This window comes from Peromyscus leucopus, chromosome 1 (genome assembly GCF_004664715.2).
Source record: "Peromyscus leucopus breed LL Stock chromosome 1, UCI_PerLeu_2.1, whole genome shotgun sequence".
In the NCBI taxonomy this organism is placed as follows: Eukaryota; Metazoa; Chordata; class Mammalia; order Rodentia; family Cricetidae; genus Peromyscus; species Peromyscus leucopus.
Genome location: NC_051063.1, coordinates 45339398 through 45355801, shown reverse-complemented (window position 1 = coordinate 45355801; position 16404 = coordinate 45339398). Strand labels below are relative to the sequence as shown.

Genomic DNA, 16404 nt, shown 5'->3' with positions numbered 1-16404 from the left:
TCTGTTGCTAGGATCCTTGACATCTCGGGGGCTGCTAGCAAGCAGAGCACACACAGCACTACTGAGTTTGGTTTAATGTTTATTTTATTAAGCTTTAGTGTCTATTAAGCACACTTCCTCGAGCAAAACTATCACACATCTCCTAAATCAAACTAAACATTTTCCAATCCAGTTAGCTTGAATATTTAAGGGCTGACTCCAAGTCTTGATGAGTCTTTTAACTATTTCAATAAAACTTCAAACATCACAAGATAAAAATGGAAATGAAAAATGATGAATACAAATTAGTAGGGTATCCCCCTTAGATTGGCTTCTAAAGGACAATGTGTGGGTCTCATTTATGTCTATAAATGCAAAGTTCTACCTCACCAGAATGATAGTAATCTTAGTCACAAAAGAGAGAGCTTGAAGCTACAGAGCCCAGGTTGTGAACTGAAATTCTTGGTTGCAACATGGAATTCCCAGAGGAACAGAACCCACACCAGCATTAGTAAGTTAAGCCTATTTGTATGGTGGTAATTCACCTGTTAGCCCAAAGGATATCGTAAGGTGCCCACATTTTCTTATTCCTGCTATGTGACACTCAAGTCTCCTTTTGGGAGGGGTTTTGGCAGGTGACTGCTTCCTTCATCCTTAAAGGACGGCACTAGGTCCTAGTCAGGATATGGGAAACCCAAATCAAGCAACACCAGGCAGTGAGATTGACTCAGTAATAAGCTCCCTCTCCAAAGAAAAGACAGCAGAGAGAACAGGCAGAGATGAGGAGTCTAGGAATGGTGACTGAGCCCTAGAGATGAGTCTGGGAATGTTGACCGAGCCCCAGTTACAGGACTTCAGAGGCCATACTGGGGGGGGGGGGTTGGAGATTTTGAGATAAGTAAGGATTCTTCTTTACAGGTTAACCTGGTAGCAAGGTGATGCTGAACTTGTAGAGTAAGTTTGGAAGAGTCCCTCTCCATGGCTACAGAGATGGATCAACTATTCAGAGCACTTTGCTTACTGCCCTTGCGGAGGGCCAGAGTTCAGATCGCAGCACCCACTTAGGTGGCTCATAACCACCTGTAACTCTGACTCCAGTGGACTCAATGCCTGCTTCTAGCCTCTGAGGGCATCCTCACACATATATGCATATACTTACACACACACACACACACACACACACACACACACACACACACACTCTTTAAATCTTTTTTGAAAAGAGTCCCCTTTCTTTCAATTCTAAAAAACAGTTTGAGAAGTACTAGTTCTTCTTTAAAAGTTTGGTAAAATTCTACAGCAACGCCATATCGTCCTGTCAAGTTGGTTTCATTCCAGGAATACAAGAGTGATTCGCCACAGGTAAGTCAATACACATAACACGAGGGCTGGAGAGATGGCTCAGCAGTTGAGAGTGTTTACTGCTCTATCAGAGGACCCAGTTCAGATCTCAGCACCCACGTCACGTGGCTCACATACACTTGTAATACCAAGGGTTCATACAATGCCCCCTCTGACCTCTGAGGGCACACACACACACACACACACACACACACACACATGTTTAAAAAAAAATAATGCAGCACATAAATAAAATCACAGGCGAAACCCACCAAGTTTCAATGGACAATTCCATCCAAACCTATGGTCACTCAGGAACATGTGAGGAGGGGTGACTAGGAGACAATGGGCTGAGAATAATCAGAATTCATTATATACATGTATGGGATTGTCAAAAAACAATTTAACAAAAATTATTTAAATGGTATCAAAAATTAGCAAATAATCTGAATAGATACTTTTCAAACAGACAAATACAAATTATGAATAGATACGTGAGAAAAAATACTGCATGTAGTCAGGTATAAGAGAAGTGTAAACTGAAGCTATATTGAGGCTATATCTCATTTTGGTAGAATAGTTGCTACCAGAACAACAGATGCTGGCAAGCATGTGGAGAAAAGGGGGCTGCTGTGTGATGGTCTGTATGTCAAATTGCTCTGATTGGTCAATAAATAAAACACTGATTGGCCAGTGGCCAGGCAGGAAGTAGGTGGGACAAGGAGAGAGGAGAATTGTGGGAAGCAGAAGGCTGAGGAGAGACACTGCAGCCGCGCCCATGACAAGCAGCATGTGAAGACGCCGGTAAGCCACCAGCCACGTGGCAAGGTATAGATTTATGGAAATGGATTAATTTAAGCAATAAGAGCAGTTAGCAAGAAGCCTGCCACGGCCATACAGTTTGTATGCAATATAAGTCTCTGTGTTTACTTGGTTGGGTCTGAGCGGCTGTGGGACTGGCGGGTGACAAAGATTTGTCCTGACTGTGGGCAAGGCAGGAAAACTAAAGCTACAGGGGGCCTTTTACACTGAGGGTGGGTGTGTAAATTATCACAGTCAGTGTGGTAAGCAGGCCGGACAGTCCTCAAACGAACTATAGAACTAGCAAAGATCCAGCAAAGATCCAGCTAGCCGACTCTTACATATATGCCAAAGGAAACGCGGTCAGTACGGAAGAAACACTGGCATGCTTGTGTTTGTCATGGCGTTGTTCACAACAGTTAAGAGGTGCAATCAAGCCGGGAATGGTGACACATACCTTTAATCCCAGAAGAAGCCAGAGGTAGATAGATGGATCTCTGTGAGTTCAAAGCCAGCCTGGTCTACAAAGGGAGTTCCAGACAGCCAGGGCTGTTACATAAGAAACTGTCTGAAAACAAAACAAAACAAAACAAAAAACGGGTAGAATCAGCCTCTAGGCCCATCAACAAATGAAGAAAAAAATATAAATAAATTATATGTAGATATATAATTTATATAGTGGAGTATTATTCAGCAAAAAATTAAATTCTATCATATGTCAGAAATTGGATAAAACTGGAGTCTAGTGTTTTAAACAAAATAAGCCAGGAAGGTGTTGGGGGTGTGTGTAGAAGAGCAGATAATCAATATATGCTATAGGAATGTATAGAATACCACAGTGAATCCCATAAATTTGGCACAATTAGCATATTAAATGTTAGAACAAAAATGTGATCTTACAGTGCTGAGCAAGATTAATTGGAAAAAATAAATACTTGGCGTCAGTGTATGAATTTAAATGTATACTGCATTTGGGTCATCATCAAATGTGGTTCCTTAGACTGTTTTAAAATATCATTCTTTTTAATCGTTGGTTATACTTTGCTGATGGGTGTTAAGACTATGTAGGTGACCAAAATTAACCCTTTCTTTATCATCAAAGTCAGCTGAGGGTCTGGTCCTCAAGGGTGACTTGAGCTTTGGCGGAGCCCCTGGCTCCTATAATTAATCTCTCTCTCTCTCTCTCTCTCTCTCTCTCTCTCTCTCTCTCTCTCTCTCTCTTTCTCCAGTGTGTCACCTGTTGGGGAGGAGTCAGGCTCTTGCTGACTGTAGTAGTACTTCCTTTGGAAGCATGGAGGGCATTGTCTTCCATGTTGACTCTTCTTTGTAGAACATACACTGCTTAGGTCCAGCCTCTGGCTCTGGTCTCCATCAGGCAGGTGACCTGCAGAGCTTCGGGACCCCTTGCAGATGGCCCATAGTCTCCTAGGGCCTAGTTGACCTTGGAAGGTAAAGACCCAAACATTTGCCTTTTAGCCCCTATAACCACACTAGTTCAGACCTCCATGGTTATTGAACACCCAGAAAGTAAGTTACACCAGGCTGCTACCTTTCACCTCTTCCCCATTTTATAAAATATTTATTTTAAGCCAGATGGTAGTGTCACAACAAACAAACAAACAAAATTGATTTTATTCTATGTGTACCAACGTGTTGCCTGCATATATATATATATCACATGCATGATTGTTACCTGCAGAGGGAAGAGGGATCCCCTGGAACTAGAGTTATGGATAACTGAGTTGTCATGTGGATTCTGGGAATTGAACCTGAGTTCTCTGCAAGAACAAAAAGTCTTCTATACCACTGGGCCAGGCACTTTTAACTCTTGTGTATCATTTAGATAAAGCTTAGGTAAAAACCAAACACTTTACCCTGAAAAGTCATTAATTTCAGTGAAGGAAGGTAAGTCGGTATCTGTTATGTGCCAATGATGTGTCTCATAGAAGAAAGGAGATGGCTGCTGGCAGCCTTGAAGTGAGGGATGGCAGAAATGAAGGTTATGTGAATTTTATGCAAACTCAAAACACAATTCTACTCATAAAAAGAGCCAGAAAAATGTTGTCAAATGATGTATTTGTTTTGTGTTTGACATTTTATCTGTAGAAAAATTGAAAACATACAAGAGGTACAAAGAAAAATAAATCTCCAGTGTCTCAAATCCTATTGCATAGAGGTAACCACTGTGAATATTTCCCCTTTGGATACATTTGTATGTACGTTTGAAAAGTTATTTGTGATGTTCAAAGCATCAGTTGACCTGAATTCACATATTTGTAGTCATGAAGAAATCCAGGATAGAATGCCAAAATAAACTGTTTTTCTTTGCTGGGATCTAAAACATCATGGTTTGAGAAAAGCCTGGGAGAGGAGGAGGCGGGGAAGAAGAGGAGGGAGGGGGAAGGGAAGAGAGGAGGGAGAGGAGAGGATTGATTGGTCGGCTTTCTAAACACCTAGCATATACATGAATACATACTGTTGAGAGAAGACACATTGAAACCCCCACATTTATTCGATACACAGCAAGCATCGGAGCCACTGGGATGTGCTCCAGGAGAACTGGCTGGAAGACCAGAGCGATTCCAGAACTTTTCCTTCAGAAATACTCATCCAGAGGCAATGGGCTCAGCCAGAGCATGGTGTCACTCAAGTTATACAACAGGCAGACTTCTACTCTGAGGTGTGAAGAGGGGATACAGTGAGGGTTAGGTGCCAGGGAGGTACCCTGAAGTCCTGCCTGGGTGCAGAGATATGGACCGTATACATCACAGAACACATGGTTCTGCCACACCCTCCTTGAGCACAGCTTATTTGAGCTGGTTGGGTTCACTGTTGGACTTTATCTGTGGGCTCAACCAACAGTGAGCCAAAAATATTCAAGGAAAAAGGCACAGAAAGATCAAAACACTGGCACAAAATGAATTTGCTGCAAAAGCACTCTGCTGAGCCCATGGGGAAATGTGATATGCTGCACAGCCTGCGGTGGCCTCCTACAGTGCCACAGACCCCAGCCTCTAGTGTGTGTGTTGGAATACTGAACACCTTGGGCTTGTTTATGAGCTGTGTGGCTAGGCTCTAATGTCCGTATCTCTACTGACCTCTTGTCATTATTCTCTAAACGATACAGTTAACAACTGTTTGCATAGCAATATGCCACACTTGTGTCTACACTGAACACATAGTGTTCTGTTTTCTTGTCATTCCTTAAGTAATACAGTACAATAGTTATTTACAGAACACTGACAGTTTATTAAACATTCTAATCCAGAAAAGACTAAAATATACAGAAGGATATACATAGATTACAGTCAAATGCATCTTTTTTTTTCTCACTTGGTAGACCAGGCTAGCCTTGAACTCACAGAGATCCGCCTGTCTCTGCCTCCCAAGTGCTGGGATTAAAGGCGTGCGCCGCCGCCGCCGCCGCCGCCGCCGCCGCCGCCACCACCACTCGGCTGCATGTTTTTATTTAGAGAATTTAGACACTCTTGGATTTGAGGAGCCCATGGGGTCCTGAAATCAAGCCCCTGTTGACACTGAGGGGCAAGTATGTACATCCTTTGGTAACACTAGTTCAGTCAAGTTTCCCAGTTAGCCTGCTGGCCAGAAACAGTCTTCCCCAGTCGTGGAGTCTCGTGGAGTTAAAATATAGTCTCTAGTGCCCCAGAGGCTGCAGGGAACTCGTGGACACAGGAGTTGGGGGGAGCATAAAGTAGAGGACCAGGCAAGTGGATGTCTAAAAGGTCACAGGAAGCTGAAGGAAGCCACAGATGTTTTTGCAAGGCGGCCATGTGGCTAAGGAGCTTGTTGAAGGAAACATCAGCGTAGTTCTTGTGTGGTATACCTGCTTTCCCCATCTCCTCTTATTTCAGGTATAGCCATGGCAAAAAATGGTTGTCTGCTCTCAGACTTTGGGCAAAAGAGACACAAATACTTTCTTGGCAAAAAAAAAAAATCACCGAATCTCATTTGGTCAAAATCTTCCTTTGGACCACTTTGACGGAATGCAAACTCCAAATGCCCAGGAAAGGGTAGTAAACTGTGTCATGCCACAGGCAAACACTCAGCAGCCTTTCGACTACTGACCACTAAGGTTATGGGATTCGGTACCTCCCCTTTGTCTGCTCCTGAGCCAGTTTCCCCCCACTGTTTTGGAAATAAATAAAAGCCCAATGTGGCTTAGAAATAAAACCGTACAGTAATTGGCAATTACATTTTTCAGTGTGGCTTCGGAGAAGTGTGGCAACACAAGTGGATGATCAACCACTCAGCCGTCGGCGCTGCAAAAATATTTCCTGTCCTGACCAGGTGACATTTCTAGAAAATATTTAACAGGGAGCGTTTTAGTTCTTCTAAAGATGATGAAACTAAAGAACAAATATTGACGCAAACAGTACCACAGCTCCTCAAAGAGTGAAATATGCCCTTTTCAAAGGGGAAAAAAAAATATGTCCCGAAACTCCGCACAACAGGTCCTGAACACTAATGTCCCAGGCTGCATCATAGGTCCCTTTCTCGCTCAGTGAGGCCATCATCATCACACCATGGCCACGTAGGCCTCCAGCCAGGGCAACAGGGCCTGGAGGCCACCCCAGACCGCAGCTGGCTGCCGCTTGGTGCCCGGGCCAGTTCTTGGCCCCGTGGATCGTCTGGGCTGGAGAGTTTGGCTCCACAGAGACCACCCTGCGCGGACCTCCGAGCAGAGGCAACATGGGCGGTGAGGCTGCCGGAGGGCCCCGCGTGCGTGCGTGCGTTCGGGTGGTGAGTCAGGGCGCATTATGCAAGCCCGGCCGCCCCCTCCCTCCCCGCTCCCCGCCCCCGGCACCTCCCCGCGGTCTTTCACCCCGCGTGGTTACGAAAGTGCGACCCCCTCCCCCCGGAGCTATAAAGCACGGACCAGCCGCTCGCCTCCCGGGCTCCACGCGCGCGCGAACGCGGCGGCCAGGCTTGCACGTGGCTCCGGCTGGTGAGTCGCCGCGCGCTCCCCCGGGGGGCCTGCGGGGCGGGGTGCGGAGGGATGGGGCGGCGGGCGGCGCGGTCCTCCTGCCTCGCGGTCACCCGGCGCCTGTCCCGCAGGGCGGACTCCTGTGCGAGATGGAGTGGGTGTGGGCGCTTGTGCTTCTGGCGGCGCTGGGAGGCGGCAGCGCCGAGCGCGACTGCAGGGTGAGCAGCTTCCGAGTCAAGGAGAACTTCGACAAGGCTCGTGTAGGTATCAGCCCGGGTGCCCCGATTCTTGCGGGCCGCCGGTGGAACCTAAACTCCAGCCCCCAGCTCTCTCATCTCTTTCTCAGTTCTCTGGGTTATGGTACGCCATCGCCAAAAAGGACCCCGAGGGTCTCTTTTTGCAAGACAACATCATCGCTGAGTTTTCCGTGGACGAGAAGGGTCATATGAGCGCCACAGCCAAGGGCGAGTCCGACTTCTGAGGTCAGTGGCCTCTGGTGGGCTGTGTGCGGCCCGTTCCAAGGTCCCTCCTGGCTGGGAGCCCAACTTTCCTTGGGAAGGGAAAGGAGCACCTTGGATGGGGTAGAAGCCCTTTCCGGGCTTGGCTCAGATTTCTCTTGGCTTTTGCAGCAACTGGGAAGTGTGTGCAGACATGGTGGGCACTTTCACAGACACTGAAGATCCTGCCAAGTTCAAGATGAAGTACTGGGGTGTAGCCTCCTTTCTCCAGCGAGGAAGTGAGTAGTGGGGCATACATGGCCAAATCACCGCCATTTCTATTCTGTGGCACCATTGGGAAGGGATGCAAAGGGGCAGAACCCTCAGAACCCTAATTTCTGAATTAGGGGGTGTGGGATTAGAAGTGGCTGGATTCCCAGCCTAAAATACCTGGCCCAAGTTCAAAAGGACCTTTGGGCTTATGGGGTGCTATTTTCCTGGTCACCCCACTGTGACCTGTTCCATACTGCCCCCCCACATCACCACGTCATTCTATCTCTTTGGTGCGGAATCCCTGATTTCAGTGTGACAATCTGGAACATCAGGAGAGGTGGAGACCTATAACCAAGATGAAGGGACCGTTGCGTATAGAATTGGGTCACAGCCCAGTGCCTTGCCTGTGGATTACCAGCCAGGCAGTGTTCTGGATACAATAGTGTCTCCTTTCCTTAAATACCAAAGCTCACGTGCAAGGCAGGATTTGAGAACTCCCAGCAAGTTTTCCTAAACCTTAGGGTACTTTTTAGAACACACAATCTACACGTTCTGTAGCCCCCACCCCACCCACCCCCATTTCACTTCAATTACAAATCTGAAAACTACTTGATAACTAAGGAATGATTTAGGGCAGGAAGAAATACCGTGAGATCTCAGAGAGGGAGAATTAACCCTAGGGTAGTGTGGGTCGCAACCCTTTGCAGAGGTGGGGGCAAACGACCCTTTCACAGGGGTCACCTAAAATCATTGGAAAACACAGGTATTTACATTACAACTCATAACAGTAGCGACATTACAGTTATGAAGTAGCATTGAAAATAATTTTGTGGTTGGGGGTCACCACAGCATGGGGAACTGTAGTAAAGGTTTGCAGCATTAAGGTTGAGAACCACTGCCCTAGGGGAGAGGGGGTAACCAGGATAAATTCTTCCTTAGTTCCCAAAAAGAAGCTGTGCAGTGTAATGGTTAAGCATGTTCCTGAGGGTTGGAGTTGTAGTTTAGTGTTAGAGCAATTGCCTAACATGCACAAGGCTCTGGATTCCATCTCCAGACACACACAGCATACGCGCACGCGCGTGCGCACACACACACACACACACACACACACACACACACACACACACACTACCTGAGTTCAGATACTAACTAGACTATCATCTATGGGACTCTGAGTTGTAACTTAACTTTTCTGTGCCTCAGTTTCCCCCTGTGCAAAGTAGAAGGAATCATACATCACACCTCCATCATGGAGTTGTGAAGGTACAGTGTATGGGAATGCAGAAAGCACTTGGGAGAGAGAAATTCTGTGTTTGATAGTTATGCTTCTTAGTTACCTCTTAAGTCAAGAAATCATAGCTTTATATCCTGGGTCTGGAGTGAGAGAACCCACAGAAACCTTCAAGTTCAAGTTTATTATTTTACAAGTGAAGAAATAAGTGTCCCAGGGGCACACACACACACAGCTAACTGCTGGGACCTAGTGACACCTCTTAGCACAAATGATGTGAAGGAACATTACCCCCACCCCCATTTTCTGAGGGTCTACAGACTCAGTTGAACTGTCTTGTGTGCTTCTCTGGGGATGGTTTTCACAAACTCCATCCTCATTCCTGTGTTGATTTCCTTCTTCCTTGACCTTGCATGAATTTGGACAGGAGATTTGAAGGCCACTTAGAGAGGCCAAAATTCTGTCTCTCTCCTTGTCACATTCTACATCTTACAAATGGATATATTTGTAATAAGGCAGGCGGAAAATAACTCAAGGCAAATGAAATGTAATAAGCCCCTATAGTTGATGCTGGAGTTCCAGGAAAATTCTTGCTGTTCTGAATTCCTGTTGTAGATTAGAGAGCTAAAGGCATGTTGGCTTGCCATGAGTTTGTCAGCTGGATGAAATGAGGGGCAGACTCCAGGGTATTCTTCTGACTTTTTTTCTTCTATAAATGGCCTGGAAATCAAACCTGTTAGGCCAAAGCTCTGCCATTGAGTTACATCCTTCAGTGCTAGCAGATCGCTTTGGTCTGCTGCCCCCTCCCTTGGGCATGCTCTTGGGCATGGTCTCATTCTCTTCTCCTTTCTACCATCCTGGAATGAGACATCTCAAGAGTGAAGGACATTGGCATCAACCTATATTGGTAGGACTTCATGGTAGACTAGATTCTCTAAAATTTGATTTCCTTTGCAATCAAGTTGAGTTAAGGAATAGTTCCTTTTTAATAGGATTGTTGAAAGAACTACTCATTGTAAACCATGAAAGGGTTTAGCTTGGTGAATAATAAGGATTTATTAAATATTAGCTATGATCATTATTTTGTTATGCTCTCCCAGAAAACATGAACTAAGACTTCTTCCTTGTCCCAAATAAAGTTTGCCACTCTCTTGGCAAAGGGATCCTTATTAATGTGGGAGCAACACGGGCTTGAACATCTGCATCAGTGTTGTCTCAAAGTCACTGTCCCTAGGCCAACTTCAGCTAGATCAGCTGCAGTGTTTTGTTCAAAGTACAGATTTCTGGGTCCAAACCAGACTTACTGAATCGGAAGCTCTTCCAGGTGCAATCTTTTTGAATCTCCATTTCCAGTCGGCTCCTTTTGTGAGTTCCTTCTGCACAATGAAGTTTGAGAATTCAGTGGGCTAGATAACTCAAGCCATGGAGGCCTCAGACTTCATTCCCTTACCCAGGCTGCTGGGTTATTGGGATAATTCGTTGGGAATAGACTAAACTCTGTCTCCTGGCTGGTTTAGTTGGATCCTTAGGCCTGAGAATCATAGGGAGATACTCATGTCGGGGACACAGGTCTAGGGAGCCAAGTGGACATTTTCTAGGGTCCTAGCAGTGAGAACAGTGAGTGACAGGTCTCTAAAGAAAGCCAACCACCAAGACAGTTCCCTCTGTTCAGCATTTGAGACCAGGCAATGCTAAGCTCTCAACCTGTCTATTCAGTACAGTGGAGACACAGCCACAGTGTGACGTCAATTCTGGGGTTTGGGAGGGGAGTCAAGGACTGCCGGCCATAGTCTCTGCCTTAAGCATTCTCTCCACAGTCTACCGTGTGAAGTTAGCTGAAGTCTGGAAAAACTTGGGGGGGGGGGGGGGTGTTTCTCAGAGAAACCCTTCCTAGCTACAGGAGAGAAGGCTGGAGGGCTGAGCTCATTTTTTCAAGCTGTGCCCTGGCAGATCTCTCGCAGATCCTCTTAGAAGGGGAGTATCTGGCGAAGGCTGTCAGGATGCTTCATTATTGAACTCTTCTGCCAAAAAGAACCTGGAGATAAACCAAACCAACTGAGGCCTTCTTCTAAGTCAAAGGCAACAGCCAAGGACACTAAAATCAGGCATTGAAACTTAGCTCTATGTCATATTTTATGTTCTAGCAACAAGTTGGGAGTAAAATTGTTAAGCTGCCAGTGTGCCGGCCTAATAGCCACCTGGCCCGTGAGTTGAGGTACTACCTGAAGCATGAGCGCCTTTGTGTCTGAGGCAGGCTCCTGGATGCCCTTCATGACCCATTGATCCCATGACTTCATCCAGAGATGGGGAGATTCTGCCCCGATGCTCAGGAGCCTGGGGAGGGTGGAGCCTGTGATAAGGGGTGACCCAGTAGCAACCATGTGGCTTCTGCTTATGCTCCACCTACTGAGGAACTTCATGGTCACTGCCTAGCAGATCAGTTGTGGGCCAGGAACACTTCCAAGCCAGGCCTCTGAAAGCCTGGAAGATACGGGAGTGTGTATTCCTCTTCTTATCTGGGAGGGGGAGTAGAAGAGGAGGGCTTCACATCCTCTCCTGTGCGGTACTCCTGTGGGTCTGGGTTCAGGCTGAGCCGGCTTCCAGGGTGGTATCTCAAGGGTTCTTAGAGAGGCACACCCACTGGTGACTTACAGTGGAGACCTGAGTGGCCTCATACCCTGTGATGTTTGGACATCTGGGCCTCTCTGCCTTCCTCCCACATGAGCAGATGGTGCCTTGCTTAAGACCCGGGTGTGAGAGATAAAATGCCCGTTTGTCCTTGTCCCTTCCACCCCCAATCTACCCAGTGTCTGGAGACACTGGTGGAGGTTAGATGTGCAGACTCTGGCAGTGTGCTCTCCTGCTGAACACCAACCCTGCCCTGCATGCTGGTCCCGCTGGAATTTCTTCTTTTTTCCGTGCCTCTGTCTCCCCATCTATAATGTGGAGTTATGATGTATGACTTTGAGTAAATGCAAGAAATAACCCCCCAAATACGGAAATTTCCTTGAAGTAACTGGTTCCAGCCTTGGTTAATAGTCAGAAAGACCGCTAAACTGAAATGCAGCACTCGTACCTGTACATAGGGTTTTTGATAAACAAATCTCTGTTCTTTCTCTGTGCCTCTCACACATAAGTCTTCTTACTAACGTATTTCCTGTTCTGCCTTGGTTGACCTTTTAAATCTCTTACTGTATGTTGCCTCTACACTACCCCAGCCTTGAGGAATGAATATGATCTGCTCTGCTAGGGACGTCATGAAAAGAACAGTTTCTCCCTGCTTCCCAGTGTGTGTGCACTTGCATTGTAGACATGTGAGTTTGTGTGGAGCCCAGAGCGGAGCATTAGGTATCAGAACTCCTGCTGACAGTCTTACTCCTTTCACGGACCAGACGCTTGCTGTTTCTGCCAGTTGGCTTCCTTGCCGATGACCTCTCAGGTTCCACCCGTCTGTGCCTCCCGCTCTGGGTTTTCAGGCCCACACAGCCATGCCTGGCATCTTACATGGGTTCTGGGAACTGGAACTCAGGTCCTTATGTCGTGCAGAGCAAGCATGATTACCCACTGAGTCAGCTGCTCATCCCCCCAAAATACAAAGGAGTATTTGAAGCTGGATAATAAGCATCTTTCGCCCCCAGGCATCCCACTTGTCAACCTGGGGGAGCAAATAGGGTTCCTAAGTGTGAATAAGGGTAGAGCATGAAAATCTATTATCATCCGATTGGCGTCTTCTGCCCACTGAAGTAGGAGAACAGTTGGGCTAGGTGGGATGGTGGGAGGTAGATTCTGCAGGGCATTGAAAAAGTTGTGACCTGTAGTTGAGGATGACATAAGTTAAGGGCCGTCGGCCATTAGACAGAGACACGTGTTATTGGAGGGGAGGGAGGGAGGTCAGCAGTTCATCTTCAGTGGTCGCTTAGAGAACTGTTGGCTACCTGTTATTAAGGAGTCGTTGACATGAACAAGGTGCTTTCTGTGCCAAGACTCATTCTGTAAAGGAGAGCCAGATCCCTTCTCATTTGCCCAGTCTGTACAAAAGCTGTCAGGGATCTCTGCAGCCTCCACTCACTAGGGAAAGGCAGCCAGTTCCACGGAGTCAGGCCTCCGGGCCCCTGCGGCTCTCTGACTTACAGACGATGACCACTGGATCATCGATACGGACTACGACACCTTCGCGCTGCAGTACTCCTGCCGCCTGCAGAATCTGGACGGCACCTGTGCGGACAGCTACTCCTTCGTGTTTTCCCGAGACCCCAACGGCCTGAGCCCGGAGACGCGGAGGCTGGTGAGACAGCGGCAGGAGGAACTGTGCCTAGAAAGGCAGTACCGGTGGATCGAGCACAATGGTGAGCAGCTTCTTCCTGAGGGGCTGGGCCGGGCAGGGCCGGGCCGGGCCGATCGGGGCGGGCACTGCGCCTGTGCAAGAGGGTAATCTGAGGAGCCTCCTTTGGACCGAGTCTTGGCCCTTCTTAACTAAATCCTTCCCAGGGCTTTGTCATTAGACACGCAGAGAAGGGACCAAAGGCACCTTTTCCCCAAGCCCTGGCACTTTGAAAAAGCAAAACCTCAGGGCCACTCTCTTTCCTTACAGTTTGCTACCCCATGCCATTTTGCTCCCGATGCTACAACCCTTAGCAACTGTTCTGCGGAACTAGAGTTGTTGGTGATGAAGTGTCCCTAGGAAAGAACTGGATGGGACGCACAGCCATGTTATACAAAGCCATGAACAAAAAACATCAGTGTAGCCAGTTCTGAAAAGACTGGTGCCTGCAATGTTCTTTATTCTTTACCAATCCAAGTGTCTCTCAGTTCGCTCACTGGGTTTGCACTCGGGTTTCTTGGGGAGAGCTCCTGGGCTAACAGTAGGATAGTTGAATAGCTATTGTACTTAACTGATCCTAATTTAAAACTCAGAAGCGCCGGGCGGTGGTGGTGCACGCCTTTAATCCCAGCACTCGGGAGGCAGAGGCAGGCGGATCTTTGTGAGTTCGAGGCCAGCCTGGTCTACAGAGTGAGTTCCAGGACAGGCTTTAAAGCTACACAGAGAAACCCTGTCTCGAAAAACAAAACAAACAAAAAAACAACAACTCAGAAGCATGGTGGAGACGTGTGCTCTCCGTTTTGAACTGATGTGCACTCACTGCTCTGGGCATTTGGGCCTCAAAATCCAAAAAGGGCCATGCCGAAGTGTAGAAAAAGAGCGTTGTTCTTGGGCATCTCAGTGATCCAGTACACCAACAATGTGAGCTCAGATACATACACGGTTATCAAAGTGCCACCCTGGGATGGTGGGGAGGCTGAAGGTGGAGTTAGTGAAGGATTATGTCACCTCTAAGCACTACACTGAGCCTTTCGCCTAAGTCACCTCAGTTAACCCTTGGACATACTTTCCTTTCTCTCTTTTTTTTTTTTTTCTTGTTTGTTTTTTTGTTTGTTCTTGTTTTTTCGAGACAGGGTTTCTCAGTGTAGCCTTGGCTGTCCTGGAACTTGTTCTGTAGACCAGGCTGGCCTCGAACTCACAGAGATCCACCTGCCTCTGCCTCCCGACCTTGGACAAGCTTTATAAAGTAAAAATATTAGCGATACATATTCTACCAATGAGAAAAATGAAGGCTAAGAAAGGCTAAGTACATTACGTAAGGTCTCCAGTAGATAGCTAAGCTGAATGCAAACTCAGATTTCTGTCACTCCTGAAGTCCCTTGTGGTGCCTCCTGGTGACACAGAACAGGGACATCATGAAGACCTTGAAGCTACAACAGAGAGCTAAGGTCAGGCTGGCGTGGCCCTTGTGTCCCACGGTAGGAGGATGGGCTTCAAGGCACTTGGAGATGTGGTGAGGTCGGGATAAACGGAAACGGATTCATACCGCAGGCCCTGTGCTCCATGCTGCTCCCTGGAGAACTGAAAGAGTGTCAGTGTCAGCTGTGAGAGAATTGGTGACGCTCAGCCACACAGGAAGCATCTGAATGGCTGCTGGCTCTAAGGCCGCCTGGGTGTTCATTTATATACAAAAGCACTGTCCATGTCTGTCATTCATGGTGTGATTTTCTGCATTTCAGGCTACTGCCAAAGCATACCCTCGAGAAACAGTTTGTAGCGACGTCAAGGATGCGAAGCTTCATTCGACAACTTCTGATTAACTCTCATCCAGTCTTCATCTCTATTTATCTTAGAAGTTTAGTTTCCCACCTCTCCTTACCTTCTCTAGGTGGACATTAAACTGTCATCGGTGGGATAAAAATATGCGTGGGAATGACTGAATCTGTTCACACAAATGTATATCTTACTGAAGTTCCCAGAGAGACCGTTTGAGGCTTGGGACTCTAGACTCGATTTATTAAACGTATAGTCACCATCTTCCTATGAGTTGAAGACTTATTTTAAACGTATAGTCACCATCTTCCTATGAGTTGAAGACTTATTTGTGGTCCGGTTGCAGTGGGTTGCACTTATGGTTGCCAAGACATTCTCTCTTCCCACTCTCTGTGACCTTTGACCTGATCTAGACATCCCTGATCTCCATATAAGAGACTGGTTCCCAGCATCCTGAAAAATGTTTCCTCATTAATCCAGAAAGGCCTTAACAGCAGCACTACCAAGGGACTGAAACCCAGAGGAAGTAAGTGTGACCAGGCCATCAAACCCAAGGCTGTCAGCCCAGGGCCCCCGAGGTGAGCAGGACAGAAGACTCACCTCTATCCAGAGCTGGAGGCTGCGGAACGTGGGTCAGAATGAACTCTAGGAAGCACACTCTTCATTGCTTCTAGACTGATTCGTTTTGTATTTCAGATGGGGGCAAAACTGAAGAGCAAACAGCCTTGGTACCAGAGGACCTTGGTTTTAAGTCTAAGCCAGTTCAGAGCTGTGAGATTTGGGGCTGATGGTGTGGCCTCTTTCATTAAACTTGGGGAAGCCATCAATCCCTGCCTGTCGGGACAGAGTGAGAGCCAATACAATGTCTGTGAGCACGCAAAGGAGCTGTTCGGGACATCTGTGAAGTGTATTGGAGGTGGGGTGCCGACGTTTCTAAGGACCATGGGGAGCTCACACCAAATGCCCATGTGCCTTGTTCTCCGGCAAAGGCAGAGGAAGCAAGTAGCCATGCATGAGAAAGGCCCAGCTTTTCATTCCCATAGAGCAAGCTGCCGGAGCCCGGCTCCTCAGCTTCAGTTTGACACCGCAGACCCGAGATACTCACGTATCCCTTCCAAACAGAGCATCCCCCAAATCTATTAGCCAGATAGGAACAGAGACATCTGTTGCTTTGTCCTTAATGTCACGCTCACCATAAATCTTACCTCAGACCTACCGGTTGGCATATCCTGGGCCTCAGTCTTCGACTCTGGTGTCTTTCCTTTTCACATCTTCTCGGAGACTGTTTCGTAAAACCACGGGT

General features: G+C 47.3%; 1 protein-coding gene across 1 annotated transcript; it reads left to right on the top strand.

Annotated features, from left to right (window-relative positions):
• The first annotated feature begins 6978 nt into the window (after positions 1-6978).
• Positions 6979-15369, top strand: Rbp4 (retinol binding protein 4). The gene is given in 7 exon segments (XM_028882907.2): positions 6979-7087; positions 7198-7326; positions 7413-7524; positions 7527-7548; positions 7696-7802; positions 13141-13353; positions 15068-15369. Coding segments are annotated over 6 exon segments (603 nt in total). The 5' UTR covers positions 6979-7087; positions 7198-7215; the 3' UTR covers positions 15106-15369.
• Positions 15370-16404: the final 1035 nt, after the last annotated feature.